This window comes from Olea europaea, unplaced genomic scaffold (genome assembly GCF_002742605.1).
Source record: "Olea europaea var. sylvestris unplaced genomic scaffold, O_europaea_v1 scaffold4463, whole genome shotgun sequence".
NCBI classification, from domain to species: domain Eukaryota; kingdom Viridiplantae; phylum Streptophyta; class Magnoliopsida; order Lamiales; family Oleaceae; genus Olea; species Olea europaea.
The window spans coordinates 4,772-22,185 of record NW_019262769.1 but is presented as its reverse complement, the minus strand read 5'-3'; the positions used below and the strand labels follow the sequence as shown (position 1 = coordinate 22,185).

The following is a 17,414-nucleotide window of genomic DNA, read 5'->3' as shown; positions in this document are numbered from 1 at the left end:
TATGGACAAAGAAAAAGTCAACAATGCAAAACGGTTCAAAGGCAACTGTTATACCTGCGGGAAGCCGGGACATCGGGCTAAAGTTTAGGGATCTATAGACCAGAAAAATTGATTGGGATCCAGGTGCTTTATGTTTGTAAGTTCGAGGACTGTAGCAACAAATATCCCAATAATTATTATACATGGAAAGAAGAAATCCCGATAAAATGTAAACTTATCTTGCCTTGATGGCTTTGGCATCCTTGATTCTCTTTGCCCATTTGTTGCCCATCGGATCTTCTTCTTTCTTCTTTTTGGATTTCTTCTTTTTGGACGCCTTACCCAAATAGAAGAACATGCCTATGCCTATGCCAATGCCAATGCCAACAGCGAAGGTTGCAAAAGTCGCCCCAACAATGGCTGAAATAATAATTTTCTTTGAAGAATCTCGACAAGGAGGCAAAGGATTGCCACATAGTCCTGAATTATTCGCATAGCTACTATCTGGAGGAAAAGTAGCATTTCTAAATTGTGGAACTTGGCCGGTCAATCTATTGTTTGCCACGCTAAATTCCATCAATCGATTGAGTTGACTAATCTGAGCAGGGATTTGGCCTGACAATTGGTTACTATCAAGTTTAATGACATTCAAATAATTGCAATTCGCAAGATCCACAGGGATCTCTCCGGATAACTGATTGGATGAGAGATCAAGGCTTGTCATATATCCAAGTATCCTAGAGATATTATTCGGAATTTTTCCATAAATCTCGTTATAAGAAAGATCTAAGCCAGTCAAGGATGAACAACCTGCAACACCAAGAGGAAACTCGCCCTTAAGTCCAATGCCACTTAGCCGGAGATTCAAGACACTGTTCTCGTCTGGCTTCCAGCAACCAACCCCATAAAACTCACAAATAAAGCCTTCAGTATTGTTATTGAAATTCCAAGAAGATTTCAGGTAATTAGAAGGGTCTTCCAAAGAATTTTTTATAGCTCGGAGGCAATCAACATCACTCTGAGCAGAGTAGGTAAAGGACGCCCTCTCAAGCAACAGAAATAAAATGCTTATAAGAGTTGAGAAAACCCGAAAATCCCACGTCATCCTCACAGAAAAAGCAGCCATAACCTCAAGAAATGAGTCTACAAACCTGAAACAAATTCAACTTTCAACACGAACAGATTTAAAACTCAACAAAACATTCTAAAAGCTTACAGCAGAGTAAACAAGAAAATTAGAAATGAATGTAATGACCAACATTATTTTACATGGCAAACTGTCATGTTAAGTTAAAAGAAATCCCATAAATACCACCAAATCCTCATTTCATTGCCACAACCGATGTAATCTCTCAGAAATTCTCAAAGTCTCTCAATTTAACTCTCTTAATTCTATTACTAATTTTATTTTTTGTTATGTTATTTATAACATATTGTTTAAATTTGTTACACAATAACTCAAGGAAAATTCAAAAATCAAGAAGCCCTTATTGTGACTTCCACAATAACTCAAGGAAAAAAAAAAAAAAAAAGAACCACATATCTTTTTTAAAGACAACGAAGCCCACCAGCAGAATTATGCGAAGTATAAACGATAAAGAACTCAGAAATACACGCGTACATACAGATATGCTCATATGGAAACAACAATAAAAAGAAAAAGGCCTAACAAGAAAGGGAATAAGAAAAGATAATACCAGGGAGTGTTAAATGTGAATGCTTGGATATTGATGTCCAGTGGGAGCTTGGGAGGAGACCGGGAGACTATAAATGGGATTCCAAACAAACAATAGATGAGGGCAGTGTAGAATGGGCAAACGACCAAAGAGCTTGACTTTGCACATTTTGTTACTTACTAGTCATTGAACGTGCAATAGACGTTATTTACAAATTTCCAAACATGCACTATAAAAATAATATTTAAAAATATGAGAATATAAAATCTTTAAGATCATTACTTTTGTCGTGTGATTTAAGCTCTGTTCGTGCCCATTATTTAAAAATTTATTTTTTCTCCAAGTTTTTTCTCTACTTTTGTCGCGTGATTTTTTGTTTCTTTTTTTTTTTTAAAGTTTAATTCAAAGTTACAATTTTACCCCTGTTACAATTGGTCAAAGTCAAGTTATTGGGTAAACTAACGGTCAAACTAACAAAAACCATCCATTTGAACTCCAAGTACGAGTTTTTCAAAGGCTTGGTACTCACGAAGGCACAAACTAAAGATTTGGACAAAGTCTGCTAATAAACGAAAGATTTGGTACCACTGCTACAATTTTCGCTAAATTGTATTTGTATCCTTAATCAATTGTTTTTTGGTAATAGATACTTAACTTTTATTTTCGGCGTGTTTTTCATCAAACCTCATGGCTTCCCATAATAGCCAATTGAGGTTAAAAAGTCAACTTAACAAAATAATAATCAAATTGAAGTCCGATGGAGGTACTGAATATAATTAGAGAAGATAAGTCATTATATAATGCTAATTATAGGTTGAGGATGTCTATCCGTGGGAACTTACAAGCACTAGAAATGAATGTTTAAAGATTTAAACATCAATAAGATCTAATAAAGTGTTTGGGTGCCAAATTAGGCAGATTAAGTTTGGATATCACGTATGCAAATTTTAAATCATATGTGCCACACGTTTTTCACAACATGAAATTACCGCACGTGTACGGTGTCAAGTTCTATAATATAGTATAGAAGTTAAGAGTGTCGAACCCACAGGAATCGTAATTTAGCCCTCGTTTGGCCACCATTAAATCTCATCAAATTAAATTAAAATTTTCTCTCTCCTATTTTCAACCACATAATTTTTAATAAAATAATATTACACGTAAATCGAAAAATTTTCATTCTTTTACAACCATCCATTTTTCAAAAAAAATACTATTCCCTTCATTATAATAAAAAATAATGGGGGCCAAACGGGGGCTTAATTCTCACTAAGTACTATAATTGTGAAATTTCTACTTTATTCAGATGAATGGATGGATTTTTTAAACTAATGTAATGTGATTCGTTGGGACAAAATTGATGAATGTAAATTATCAATATGAAAAGGCCTAGGGATTAATTTCACCTTACTCTCAATTATGATTCAACGATTTCCAATTGTTCAAATTAATTTTTTCATATTTAAAAGCAAGAATCCTAATATCTCCCTTCTCTCGAGTTTCGGATAGAAATTAATCTAGATTCTAATTCCAATATCTCTATTCCGAGTTGAAAATCAAGAATTTATATAAGTCCCAATTCTTTAATGGAGTAAGTTTCACAGATTTTATACTTTCTCTCGAAACCCATAAAGCCTATGTTGTTGTGTCAGTCTTATGATCACTTCTAAATTTCCCTCTCTCGAGTGTCGGAATTGATTAGCATCTATTTATTCAATTATTGATCAGGTAATTGAAAGCATTAAATCATGACACAATTAAATATATGCAGGAAAATCAAAAGCAATAATTATAAAATCATCAAACCATAAAATCAAGTTCGGCTACATCAAACCCTAGATAAATTATTTAGTTCATGATATGGAACATGAAATTCATACAATTCATAATAAATAACATAATGAAAAGGATAAAAAAAAAAAAAAAAAAAAAAAAAAAAAAAAAACCTAGTCTTTTGGGAAGTCTTTAATCTTCTTCCTTGATGTTTTTTTTGCCTCCTTTTGGTGTCTTCAAATTTTGCCTTCTTGAAGTTGTGTGGTTGAATTATTCAATCTTGCCCCCTTCAATTGTTTGAGAAAAATAGGTTTAAGAAAGGAAGAAAATATCGTAGAACGTGTTTCATACCACATGTGCGCTTTAATGACCGATGAGAAGTGAAAGAATTGATCCCTAATTCTTCATTGTATGAGTCTCTGAGACACATATTACCTCACTTATATACCCTTATGACTTTTGATTATTTCTCAAAATTTTATTTCGATGTTGCTACTTTAATATGTTGCCAATAACTATGGTTGATTCGATTTGATGGAACATGTTTAGGAAAGCAGCTGACTTACAATGAAGGGAATCAAGTAGAGAAAGAAGACTATTTTATCTAACACAGTTTGTGTTCATCGATTGGACAATTGTGTTAGCTATTTGAATTTTGAGACACAATTGTGAATACATTATAAATAAGAAAGTTGAGTATGTTCTAAAATAATTTGAGGGGTCAAAATTAATACTCAATTTGGTGTTACAAAATATATTTAGGGTATAGCAAAAAAATATATTTCCTTTTCTTGAGCTGCAATATATCCCTAATAGATGTATAGTGTTGAATGCTCTTAAATTAACTCGTTAACCGCCCGATTCATTTACCTCTATGAACTTAGAGCAGTTGAGATAAATATAATTAATATTATATTAGAATCAGGTCACATCATGTGCGGTGAATGATGTTGGAAGAAAATGGATCGTCCATGTAGGTTGAGCCGACCTGAATTATATGAGAATGTTATTGGAGGGAGAAGTCGATGAAGTTGAGAAAATTAAATTTAAAACTCAACATCCCACAATAACTCCCATTCATAACTTCCACATCAAAGAATATGAAAATAAAATACAAAATTCTTATGAAAAAAAAAAGGAAAGAAAAAGCCTTGAGGGTGTGGCTTGATTTTGGAAAGTATATCATCTCAAATTGGGTTCTTGGATTGTGGCTATCAAATTCTTTCCTTTGTGATCGAATTTCCAACCAAGGAGTGAGTATAAAATAGTGCAAAAGAGAAGTGAACAAAAGGCAAGTGATTCAACCTTCTTTTGATGATTTCATGTAAGTTTTATAATTTGAATTTTTGTTAGAAACATGCAAACACGTTTTACACAAACAATAATAAAGCTATTTCAGCACATAAAATAATACTCCAGATTAGAACTCTACATATACTATATTTCTAGTTGGGATAAAGATGTAGGAATTGGTTCAAATAATTATCCAAGTGGAAAATGAAAAGGTGTGACTATGTGTCAACTTCGACCAAATATTCGAATTTCATCCGATGGTAAAATTACAAAAGTAAATAGATCAACTTATTCTGCTCGTCGAGTAGATCGTCATGGTATATTTGAAATCTCGAAACCAATTCCAGATGAATAAAAAATTGCGGACCAAAGTTGGAAAAAATGAAGTGTTGCAACTTTTCAAAAGGATATAGGTTTTGGTCAAGTGTTGCAACTTTTTGAAAAGATGCATGTTTTAGCTCACACTACTTCATTTGCACCCTTTCTACATCTATAAATAGAACCCTGTAGACATGATTTTGGGTACACCAATTGCATTGAGTATTCATTCTCCTCTTGCAATTCTCTCCTTTCTAATTTCATAGCATTTTCATGCATTTCCTTGATAGAGAGAGAATTTCGTTCGAGTTCACAGGGCGAAGTCATTTGGAGTGCTCATATGGCTTGACGTGGTCATTGTATCTTGGGAGATGATTGTTGAAAAATCGTTAGCACCGATGCGAGGCAAATTCATCTTAAGAACCAAGTGTCAAACACTTACCTCGATCAAAAATTCATCACTTGCATCTTTCTTCCTTCATTTTCTGATTTCTCTTAATTATAATTTGATTTCAAAAACTGATTAACATTATTTATATGTTTGTTCTGTGAGGTTTGATTCAAAAGAATAACTTGCTTTCGTTCAAGAATCGAAAAAGATGAATCCATATTCATGCATTCGAATTCGGTAACTATTATTATTTTACTTCTCAAATTCTATTTTGGTAAGTTGAAATTACGTTTCGATTTCACGCAAATAAACGGTATGTTTTTATGAATATAATATGTACATAATCGGTGTATTCCCTAACAATCTTAAGATGAATTTTCTTATGCATATTATATTTTATTTGCAATCAAAATCAAGATACTACATGAATAAAATCATAAGACAGAATTTTGACTTATCATAATTCTGGTAAATGTTCTATCACAACAGTTTAACTAGAGAAATTCATGTGTAATGAATCTGTATATTATAACAAAATCGATAGTGATTCTATAACTTAGAATCATTCATTTATATGTTGAATTCATTACAATATATTTCAAGTTGATTTGTGGACAAACAATCTGATATTATTCAATCCTGCATGATATAATGCAGATTCTGGTTTTGACCCATTAGAAGAAATTCTAATATTCAGAGATCAAAGTGGAAAATCTCAAATTGATGCACCATATTATATGATAATTAGTTGTGAAATTCATAATACATATGATATTCATGAACCGGTGCATACGTGTTTGTATATTGTATTTGTTGGTAGTCTCATCTATAAGTTTTATTTGTTGGCACTCTTTTAATCTAAAGTGTATCTATATTAAAAGATAATTTGTGTCAGGAATTTTGATTGGAAAGGTTGGTAAAATCTTGTTAACTATTTGTAAACAAATAGTATGCATGCTATATGGAAAAATGTATCTTTCCAAATTAAAAACATTTTTTAATTTCTAAAATGGTGTGACCCGTTTGAATTGTGTAGCATGAAATATCTATCCAGATAGTATATAAATGTAAAATGATTTGTAAAGTCAAATTGCACTTGGACATTGTGAATTTTATATGCTAACCATTGCGTTCCTTTATATTTAAACTGCATCAATTCAAAGTTATCAAGAAATAAATTTACTAAACCTGCGAAAGATGCATGTTAGGATAATTTTAATTGTTCAAAACATGTTGGCTTTGACTTTTTCAAAATCTAGTAATGCTGAAATTTATAGTTTGTGCAGAATTCCTTACTTTTAGTTTATACGTATATCATCCAAATAATTTTTGTTCTCTTCCTATGGCAAATCATTATGTGTTTGAATATATTACTTGCATGAGAAGGCATATATTAACTGATAAATATGCCCATAACGGTAATGTCATGAGTATGCATTTATTTTAAGTATGCAACTTTGTTGGGTATCTATATGATAATCATGTGAAGCGGATTAGTGTATTCATTTGATGAATCCATACAAGCGTTTGGATTTTGGATAGACCTTTTTGGTTAAAATTGTCTAGTTGGTTAAATTTTCATATCTTGTTGAAATTATACTAACTTTGATTAATGTTGATAGCCTCATTTAATCCTATGGAATTAAGTGAGATGATTTAAGTGGATATAATTATTTAGTTATGAGAACTAAGCCACTTAATTATTTGAAATATTCTACGATCAATTTAGATGAAAATGTGCGTCCTTTCATAAGAATAATCATGACTTTTGGCATGATTATTTTTCAATGGTTGTGTCTCTTCATAAAGATTAATTCAAGAGATGTGTCCTTTTGTAGGTTTGTGCCTCTTGAAGAACACAACTTTTCAACCTATGGTTGATTCGTTCGTTCAAGTTTGAATATGATGAATAAGGTGAATATGTACCTTATTATTTGACAAAAAATGAAACTATCATGTGAAATGTCATAAATGTCACAAATGTGATAAGTTGCATATCTTGCAATGCTTAACCCTCTTTATTGTTGAATTTAACTTCAATCATGACACCAATTAAGTTGGTATATGTTTTGAAAGCATTGTTGGTCCATATGATGGCCTTGATTTAATTTGGATGATCAAAATTAATTAGATTGACGTATGTTATATGCAAGTTGATGACCACTACTTTGAACGTACATAGACTTTCACGAAACATCCGATACGGATATTATCTAAGAGATAAATGAATAGAACTATAAAAGAGTTGCTGAATTCTAAATTCAAGTATAACCCAAGAATGTGGGGGGTTAAATTTAATACTTTTGAATTTGAAATGGAAAGTTTAAAACTTGTGGATGCAATATTACTAAATTGCATATGTATTCCTAATTGAAGAATTGTGGGCGTAACTCAGTTTAACAGTTACCTTTGCTTATATCTTATAATCACAGAACGATATCTATAAAGGTAGAAAGATAAAAAACACTTATACTAATTATAAGGATGATATATACTAAGTTTAAAGCGGATGAAATGGGTTGTAAGGCTGATTATGGCGTTTGTTTAGACATGCAAGAAAAATTGGTTATATATGAAGAATATTCATAAAGTCCAAATGCATGGTAATGTTTCAATGATGATATTGAATACCCATGATTCTGAAATCCACTAGTAAAAGTGATTGACTAGTGTAGTGTTTGATAGAAATCCTCCAACCGTGTTTGGAAATTGATAAAGCTAATGAGGCATATAGCTTCATGAAAAGATTTCTTGGTTGCGACAATTTGTATCTATCAAATAAATCAATCGTTGGCTAGCTATATTTGATAAGACACTAAGTCACATGTAATGGTAGATCTAGACGTATAAATCATAGACATAATAACATTAAGCAGTTGATCTCAATGATGTAAACTTGTGGTACCTTTAAAAGAGATTTACAAAGAGATATCAAGAAGAATGCATATCGAAGGGAATGGGATTGAAGCCTACTACGTTAGAGTCCTTCTAATGGTAATCATACCTTGTTAACTGGAGATCCCAAGATCTTGGTTCAAAGGGACAACTAAGTTATGAGGATTCCATGAAGCACTTAGCAAAATAATTTCCTAACTCATTCCTATGATATTAAAGTGTTTTCTATAGAGTTGCAAGACGTTAAGATAATTTTTTAATGATTCTTATATCTTGATTAAGTCAAGTGGAGTAGGGCGGAATACTCTTAATAGGAGGTCACCTATGTGAATGTGAAGTGTGGCTGCTTTAATGAGAATTATTCAAGGCTTAAATTCTCTAAACACTCGTAGAACCAAGAAGGGTTCAGGGTCAAAATGAACCAAGTCGTGAAAACCATGAATGGTTTAGGGAAGACATTGTGTGAGTATCATTGTCTTGACTTACACTAAAGGCTGAATGGTTTAAGACATCACGTTCACCAATTAGCCCAGCAAGTCCAATGGTATTTCACTAAGGGAGGTTCAAAGCCATAAGCTACCTTCCCTGATGCAGTGTTTTTTTTGCACCCTCTCTACATTATATCATATCATTGCATTTGCATATGCTTACCCAATTTCCATTCATGTGAGGGATTGTAGGAATTGGTTCAAATAATTAACCGAAAATTGGAAAATGAAAAGGTGTGTAAAAGTGGAAAATGAAAAGGTGTGACTACGTGTCGATTTCGACCAAATATTCGGATTTGATCCAATGATCAAATTAAAAAAGTAAATAGATCAGCTTATTCTAATCGTCGAGTAGATCATCGTGGTATATTTGAAATCTCGAAACCAATTCCGGATGAATAAGAAATTGCGGACCAAAGTTGGAAGAAATGAAGTGTTACAATTTTTCGAAAGGATGCAGGTTTTGGCCAAATGTTGCAACTTTTTGAAAGGATGCATGTTTTAACCCACACTACTTCATTTGTACCATTTCTACATCTATAAATAAAACCCTATGGACATGGTTTTGGATACACCAACTGCATTGATCATTCATTCTCCTCTTGCAATTCTCTCATTTCTAATTCCATAGCATTTTCATGCATTTCCTTGGTAGAGAGGGAATTCCGTTCGAGTTCGCTGGTCGAAGCCATTTGGAGTGCTCCTATGGCTTGACGTGGTCGTTGTATCTTGGGGAATGATTGTCGAAAAATTGTTAGCACCGATGCGGGGCAAATTCATCTTAAGGACAAGTGTCAAACACTTGCCTCGATCAAAAATTCATCACTTGCATATTTCTTCCTTCATGATTTCTCTTAATTATGATTTGATTTTAGAAACTGATTAACATTATTTACATGTTTGTTCTGCGAGGTTTGATTCAAAGAATAACTTGCTTTCGTTCAAGAATCGAAAAAGATGAATCTATATTCATGCATTCGGATTCAGTAACTATTACTATTTTGTTTCTCAAATTCTATTTTGGTAAGTCGAAATTACGTTTCGATTTTACGCAAATAAATGGTATGTTTTTATGAATATAATATGCATATAATCGGTGTATTCCCCAACAGAAGATACAAAATAAACACTGCAATAATCCAAACATAAGAGGATGACACAAATCGGATATGTACTATCCAGATTCCTGACTGAACCAAGATATTATCGAAGAGGATTGTTGAGTTTGCTTCTATGGCTCAATAATGAGATATTGCACAGTCAAAGACAAGTAATCGTTTGAGTAGATGACCTTGGAAGACCAACAAAACAGATAATCCTATATGAATTATGATTTCACTCATCGTAATTGTCACTACATCTTTTCGTAGATCTCCATGGATCTCGAGAGACGATAAGTTCGACTAGTTGATCAGCATCACCATGGTCCGATGGCAAGATGTCATCTTCTGTTGGGAAATTATACCGTTGTCCAATAGCTTTCAAAAATTGGTACACTTCAAACATGGTAGGCCTCTCTTTAGGATCTGTCAGCACACAAGTTATTGTGTTTCACATTTGCTAGTCTAGCCATCTTAGATGAAAAATCACAGTTTGAGTATCGAGTACTACGTAATCCCTTCACCATGAAGCAGGTGCTATCTTCAAGTTCAGCCTTGTACATTGTCCCTATTCTTCCAAACCCAAATATATTCTCTTTACCGTAGTCATTAGTCGCCTTCATGAGATCACTCGATTTAATTTCAGAAGCTGAGTTCTCAAACATCGAATGCTGGAATCAAGAAATATGACTATTTGTAATTCCTTGTAAGGAAAATATAATTATGAGAAGAAAGAATTCATCTAAAGCGACACCAAAATTATGAATTCGGCAAAATAATTTTGGGAATTATGAAACCACGGTCCTTAAATTTTGACAAATACAGCACACCGATCCCTAATGTAATTTATAATTTTTGTCGTTAAGGTTTGTGCACATTGGTCAACAGAAGGAAACTGTCAATCATTCCATCACATAGTCATCTACTTTGCTCACGATAACATGCTTAAGGGTTATTTTTGTCAACCCATTCCCTTTCTCTCAAACAGTTAAAAAGGGAAAATAGAGTGCTCACATTTGGCCATTGTCTTCTCCCATTTCATTGTTATTGAGGGAATGGAGGTTGTTGGCTAAAATAACACTCAAATAAGCAAGAATGTGACTGCTTGACAGGGGAAAAAAGTCATTTTCCATCATGTAGGGACCAATGTACACCGAATATGAAAGTTTAGGGATCTATAGACCGGAAAAATTGATTGGGACCCACGTGCTTTATTTTTGTAAGTTTGAGTACTGTTGCAACAAGCATCCCAATAATTATTATATGCAGAGAGAGGAAACCCCAATAAAATGTAAATGTATCTTGCCTTAATGGCTTTGGCATCCTTGATACTCTTTGCCCATTTGTTGCCCAGATTAGGATCTTCTTCTTCCTTCTTTCTGAGCGCCTTGTGCAAATAGAAAAACATGCCTATGCAAATGCCAATTCCAACAAGAGCTGCAAAAGTCACCCCAACAATTGCTGCACTATTAGTTTTCTTTGAAGAATCTCAGCAAGGAGGCAAAGGTTTGCCACACAGTCTTGCATTATTGGCATAGCTATCAGGCAAAATAGTAGCATTACTACTGAATTGTGGAACTTGGTCGGTCAATTTGTTGTTTGCCAAGCTAAATTCCTTCAACAGATTGAGTTGACTAATCTTAGCAGGGATTTGGCCCGACAACTGATTGTTGTTAAGTTTTAGAACATTCAAATAAGTGCAATTTGCAAGATTCAGAGGGATCTTTCCAGATAACTGGTTGGACGAGAGATCAAGACTTGTCAAAAATCCAAGTATGTTAGAGATATTATTCGGAATATTTCCATAAATCGTGTTATTAGAAAGATCTAAGCTAGTTAAGGATGAACAACCAGCAACACCAAGAGGAAACCGCCCCTCAAGTTCCATATTCCCAAGCCTAATACTCAAGACCCTGTTCTCGTCCGGATGCCAACAATCGATTCCAGTAAAGTTACATATAAAACCTTCAGTCTTGTTATCGAAGTTCCAAGTTGTGAGGTAAGCATTTGGGTCTCCCAAAGAATCTTTTGTAGCTTCGAGGCATTCAACATCACTTTCAGATGAGTAGGTAAAAGATCCTCTCACAATCAACTGAAGAAAAAATTTCACGAGAGTCAAGAGAACTCTAAAATCGAATGTCTTCCTCGTGAAAAAACCAGCCATAACCCACAAGAACCTGAGTATATAAATCTGAAACAAATTCAAATTTGAACAGGAAAAAAAATGAAATTAACACAACATCCTAAAGGAAACAAGTTAAATTAGAAAATGAATGTAATGATTAAATCCAATTTCATACTTGTTATTGTTTCAATAGAGTAGATTTAGCCATTTTCTGTAAAAAAAAAAATTAAAATTAAAATTTTAATTTAAGTCAAATCAACAATTAATTTTATTTATATATTTCATGGACTTTACAATTTTTCGACCACACATTTCATTAATTTCTATCAAAATCTGCTAAAGATTTTATTTTAATTCCCGCCAAAAGAGGGACTTAATATTGTATGATGTTATGGTGCGTTTGATTGCTAATATTTTCTATCCAAATTTTTATTTTTGTGCTATTTGATTGTCAATTTTTTTCATGGAAATTATTTTCCTACTTTTAGTCACGTAATCATATTTTCCTCAAAATCAAGAAAAATATTTTTTTAGGGGAAATATAATTTTATTTTTCAGGGAATTCACTCTCTCTTTCTCTCTCTCTTCTATCCACACTCTCTCATCTAACCACCAATAAAAAAGGACAAATATAACGTTTTTTGGGTTGAAAATTAAATTAATCAAACACATTTAATTGACAATTTTCATGCAAATAAATTTTAGGCAATTGAATTACCTAAAATTTATTTTATTTCCATACAAATTCTATGCTTGCAATCAAACGCAACCTTAGTTTATTTTTTAAGCGTTTAATTTGTTTGATAATACCATAATTCTCAAAAATGAGTCTGATTTTGATGTACAATCTCGGAGTTCAGAGGCTCATACTTTAGGAGATGATGCCTATGATAGTGTAACATCATCTAGAATGGGGAAAAGTATTTGGGGGTAAATCCAAGAGTTACTGGGTTATATTTTCCATAGAAGACTAAAAATTAGATTTTGTAAATTTTTAAAAAAGTTGATTAAATATGTGATTGAATAGTTTATAAAATTGTTGTGGCATATAAAATGTACGGTTACAAATAATTGTTGAATTTAAATAGACTTTTATCTATATTTTTAACTAAACAAAACAGGGACTATTATTGATTCATAAATTTTTATTAGAACTTTTAATTGAAATAAAGGTGGTATCACATTCATTTGAAGGTCACCGTGATAATTGGTTAACTGGCGGTCATACAAATGTCTCACAAGTTCAACTTTCATCCATGAGACCTAATGGTGGCGAAACACTTCAATCGATGTCTTTATCTTATCCTCTTGGGTATTCGATGGCAGCGAAAGTTAGCATTCATCACATTTGCATGTTGAGGAGAGACAAAACATGTGTAGCATTGCCCTAGCTTAAATACTTTCATTGCTAGAGATGGAAATGCAATCGCTAGCTGAAAGGCTACCGAAGGTTACAAAACTAAAGTAAGAACCAGAATGTACAAGTTTTAGTGTAAATAATGTTCCTTATTTAGTTAGGAATTAACATGGTAATTGTTACGTCTCATCTGATGAAGCTCGAGAGGATCCTACGTGGCAGATAAACCTAAGCCTGCACCTCACGTTCCGCCCAAGAGGCAGTTTGGCCGAACCCCTATGAAGAGATCAAACCCATATGGAAAGTCGAACCCATTCGACTAAGTCAACCTCATATAAAGAACTGAACCCTCATGATAGGATGAGGCTGCAAAGGGCCTAGTAGGAGATCTTTTATGTAATCCTTAGTATGTGATTGATGTCACAATTCACTGCTACCACCGTCCTATCCAGCGAATCAGGTTAAGTCTAAGCCATGTATCGGATTTAAATGTAACAAAATGGTAATAGCATTAAATGCTCATGATTGATTGATACATTCGACAAGACATGGATGAGGCCACGTATTCTTCCATCCTAGGGTTAGTATTCATCCTATCCTGCTATAAAAGCTTACACACTGTGTCATTCCACAGGCAATTCAAGTTTAAACTTTCGAACTATAATTTTTCTATCATTACTGTTGTTATCACGTATTCTCCCCAAAGTCGACCCCCATTTTACATTGGAGTTAAAGCACATCCCACACTCATATACTTATTACTTCAACTAACTTGACTGTCGAATTGCGCGCGGCCAACTCCACTACCAATGGAGGAAGCCACGTGTAGCTAACGGTTAGTCCTAATGTGCAAGAACCAGGTTTACGTGGATGCGGAAACCCTTGGGATCTATTGGCGTATTTTTAGAGGTCAACAATAATAGGATTAGGGTTTTACCTTAAATAAGATTTGAATATTGTATAAATATGATTAGATAGATGAATCAGCCCATCTGTCAACTCTTAATTTGGCATCAGATCCAATTCTTTCCTTAAACCGGATTGTTTGTCAAGCATTCAATTTTTGTGAGTTATTCGACAGTTATTGTTCATGAGCACTGTTGTCTAATTGTTATTTAATGATCACTAGTTATTATTCACCGTTCACCAATTATTGTTCATACGTATTGTTCACTATGTTACTATTCACATGGGTGTGATTTCTCATTTTGTTGGGCGACCCTCTATAATGGTCGACCGAGGCATAGGTTGCTCCCTAGTGTGGTCCTTGTGCTGTATAAAAGATTTTGGTCCTCCATGGTCTGTATTTTTGGTAGTGTTCAATTTTGTTCATTGTGGTGGCTGAAGCTAGAATCCCTAGTTCGAAAAAATATTTGACTAAAGCAATGGACACCTCTCCATCTTATGCTTCTCATGTATCTTGAGTAGCTCCTCATAGAAGTAATTCTGGCTGAGCTCTTATTTTTGCTACTGCTAGCACTAGAGTTATTGATTTCAAGGCCACTTACCATATGATTAGTAACTCATCCTTAAATCGCTCAAATGCTCACATGTTAAGTTTGTTCAAGTTGCCAATTAGGTTCCTATGCAGAATTTCAGGGGCTGGGAATGTCTTACTCTCTCCCACTCTATCTATAACTTCAATGTCATTTGCACCTACTCTCTTTTTAGCCTTTAATCTATTAACAAAATCACTCCATTGTCTGTATTTTTGGTAGTGTTCAATTTTGTTCATTGTGGTAGCTGAAGCTAGAATCCCTAGTTTGAAAAAATATTTGACTAAAGCAATTGACACCTCTCCATCTTATGCTTCTCATGTATCTCGAGTATCTCCTCATAGAAGTAATTCTGGCTGAGCTCTTATTTTTGCTACTGCTAGCACTAGAGTTGTTGATTTCAAGGCCACTTACCATATGATTAGTAACTCATCCTTAAATCGCTCAAATGGTCACATGATAAGTTTGTTCAAGTTGCTAATTAGGTTCCTATGCCAAATTTCAGGGGCTAGGAATGTCTCACTCTCTCCCACTCTATCTATAACTTCTATTTCATATGCACCTACTCTCTCTTATAGCCTTTAATCTATTAACAAAATCACCAAGCACCTTAATTGTTTGTAGCGTTTTACTCTATCCATTGTGTGTTTCAGGACAATGTAACGAAGATAACGATTAGCACTGGTAGAGAAAGAATAGGTCTTCACTACTTGAATGGGCAAGTGAGTTGCAATCAGAATGTGGTAGAGCTCTTATTTTTTCTACTACTAACACTAAAGTTATTGATTCCAAGGCCACTGACTATATGATTAGCAACTCATCCTTGATTCGCTTATATGCTCACATGTTAAGCTTATTCAAGTTGCTAACTGGGCTCCTATGCCAAATTTTAGGGGCTGAGAGTGTCTCAGTCTCTCATACTCTCTCTCATGGCCTTTAATAGATTAACAAAATCACCAAGCATCTTAATTGTTCCGTAGCATTTTACTCTATCCATAGTGTGTTTCAGGACAATGTAACGAAGATGACATTTCGCATCGGTAGAGAAAGGAAAGGTCGTTACTACTTGAAGGGGCAAGTGAGTTGCAATCAGAATGTGGTAGAGGTTTTCAAGTAGTGTTGTAAAATATTTGCTAGGGAGAAAATTGTGCTATGACATTGCCATTTAGGACATCCATCTTTTTTCTTATATAGAATGTGTGTTTCCTAGATTGTTTCAAAACATCTCTACTTCTACTCTACAATAGTGTGCCTTTTAAAATTGTTGTTAATAAAAATTCGTTTTCTTTTACTTGCATTAACATTGATGTTTGAGGACCCTTCCCTACTCTGTTATGTCAGGTCATAAATACTTTCTATATTTTGTTGAAGATTGTTTTAGGATGAGGTAGGATGGACTGGATAGGTAGGTTTGTTGGAATCTCAAAGTGATGTCATACATGTTATTCCTCACTATTTTTTAAATGATTGCCATCCTATTTAATTAATGGTTTCGAGTGTTTCATTCTGGCAACAGTTGCTAATTTGTGAATCAATTTTTAAATAACTTTTTTCACAAAACAAGGTATCCTTTACCAGAAAACATGTGCCTACATACCACAATATAACAACATAGAAGAGTGTAAGAATAAGCCTATCCTAGAGGTGGGAAAGACCTTATGCTATATATACAAAATATATTTGGGCTGAAACTATCACGACTGTAGTCTTTCTTATAAACTACTTGCATGCTTGTATTATTGACTAGGTATGTTGTCATGATTTCGATCGATTCTCTGGGCCAGAAATCTCAGTCCTAAATTGTTTGGTTGCAAATGTTATGTTCGTTGCATACTAAGCTTAGGGATAAGCTTGATCTTTGCGCTCTTAAATATTCCCTTTATTCTTCTTTAAGAGAGATTAGTAGTAAGTAAGAGGAACGAGTGTCGTGTCGGAATAAGAGGTTGTGGATATTGGGTAAATAGAAACTAAAATTAGGAGTGAAAGGTCACCAGGTGGTTCCAATATACAAGGAGAAAATATGAGGATACTATTGAACTCCCTCCAAACTCGTATCATATTGCTGGAACCTCACCAAATTCTGACACTTTCCTTGATGATACTACAACACAATAGGATGATTCCTCCACAATTAATCAAGAATAAAGGTGCAAAGATAGGCGGGAATCGACTTTAAACTGCTAGGCTCATCCGATGAAACCCAAATTCATAGTAGATCGATTTGAGCTATCATACCGTAACCAACGGGCTAGTCTATGCTCTAGATATAGTTCCACAATTGACAGTAGGCCAATTTAATATTAAAAAAAAAAACTCAATGAATAAACAAAATCATTGAGGGAAAGCCATTTGGCTATCCCACAGATTCACAAGGCAGAATTAAATTCTACCTTGAAACCACAAAATAGTATTTAATTATGTCTTTCTAAATTCTTCCTTTTTAGTTCTACCTTTTTCTACAATTTAATAAATAGACATAAAAATTGTAGTTCAACTCATCACGAATCAAGGCAGGAGATACCG

General features: G+C 33.7%; 2 protein-coding genes across 2 annotated transcripts; both read right to left on the bottom strand.

The window, feature by feature from the left end:
- Window positions 1–79: 79 nt before the first annotated feature.
- Window positions 80–1,806, bottom strand: LOC111388010 (probably inactive leucine-rich repeat receptor-like protein kinase At5g48380). The gene is made up of 2 exons (XM_023012666.1): window positions 1,677–1,806; window positions 80–1,130 (listed from the first exon to the last, which is right to left on the bottom strand). Exon 2 carries the CDS (start codon window positions 1,103–1,105, stop codon window positions 215–217), a length of 891 nt encoding a protein of 296 aa, XP_022868434.1. The 5' UTR covers window positions 1,106–1,130; window positions 1,677–1,806; the 3' UTR covers window positions 80–214.
- An 8,342-nt stretch (window positions 1,807–10,148) lies between these two features.
- On the bottom strand, window positions 10,149–12,077 carry LOC111388009 (probably inactive leucine-rich repeat receptor-like protein kinase At5g48380). Its single transcript, XM_023012665.1, has 4 exons — window positions 11,426–12,077; window positions 11,220–11,323; window positions 10,425–10,584; window positions 10,149–10,339 (listed from the first exon to the last, which is right to left on the bottom strand). The coding sequence occupies exons 1-4, from the start codon at window positions 12,075–12,077 to the stop codon at window positions 10,149–10,151; spliced, it is 1,107 nt and encodes a 368-aa protein (XP_022868433.1).
- Window positions 12,078–17,414: the final 5,337 nt, after the last annotated feature.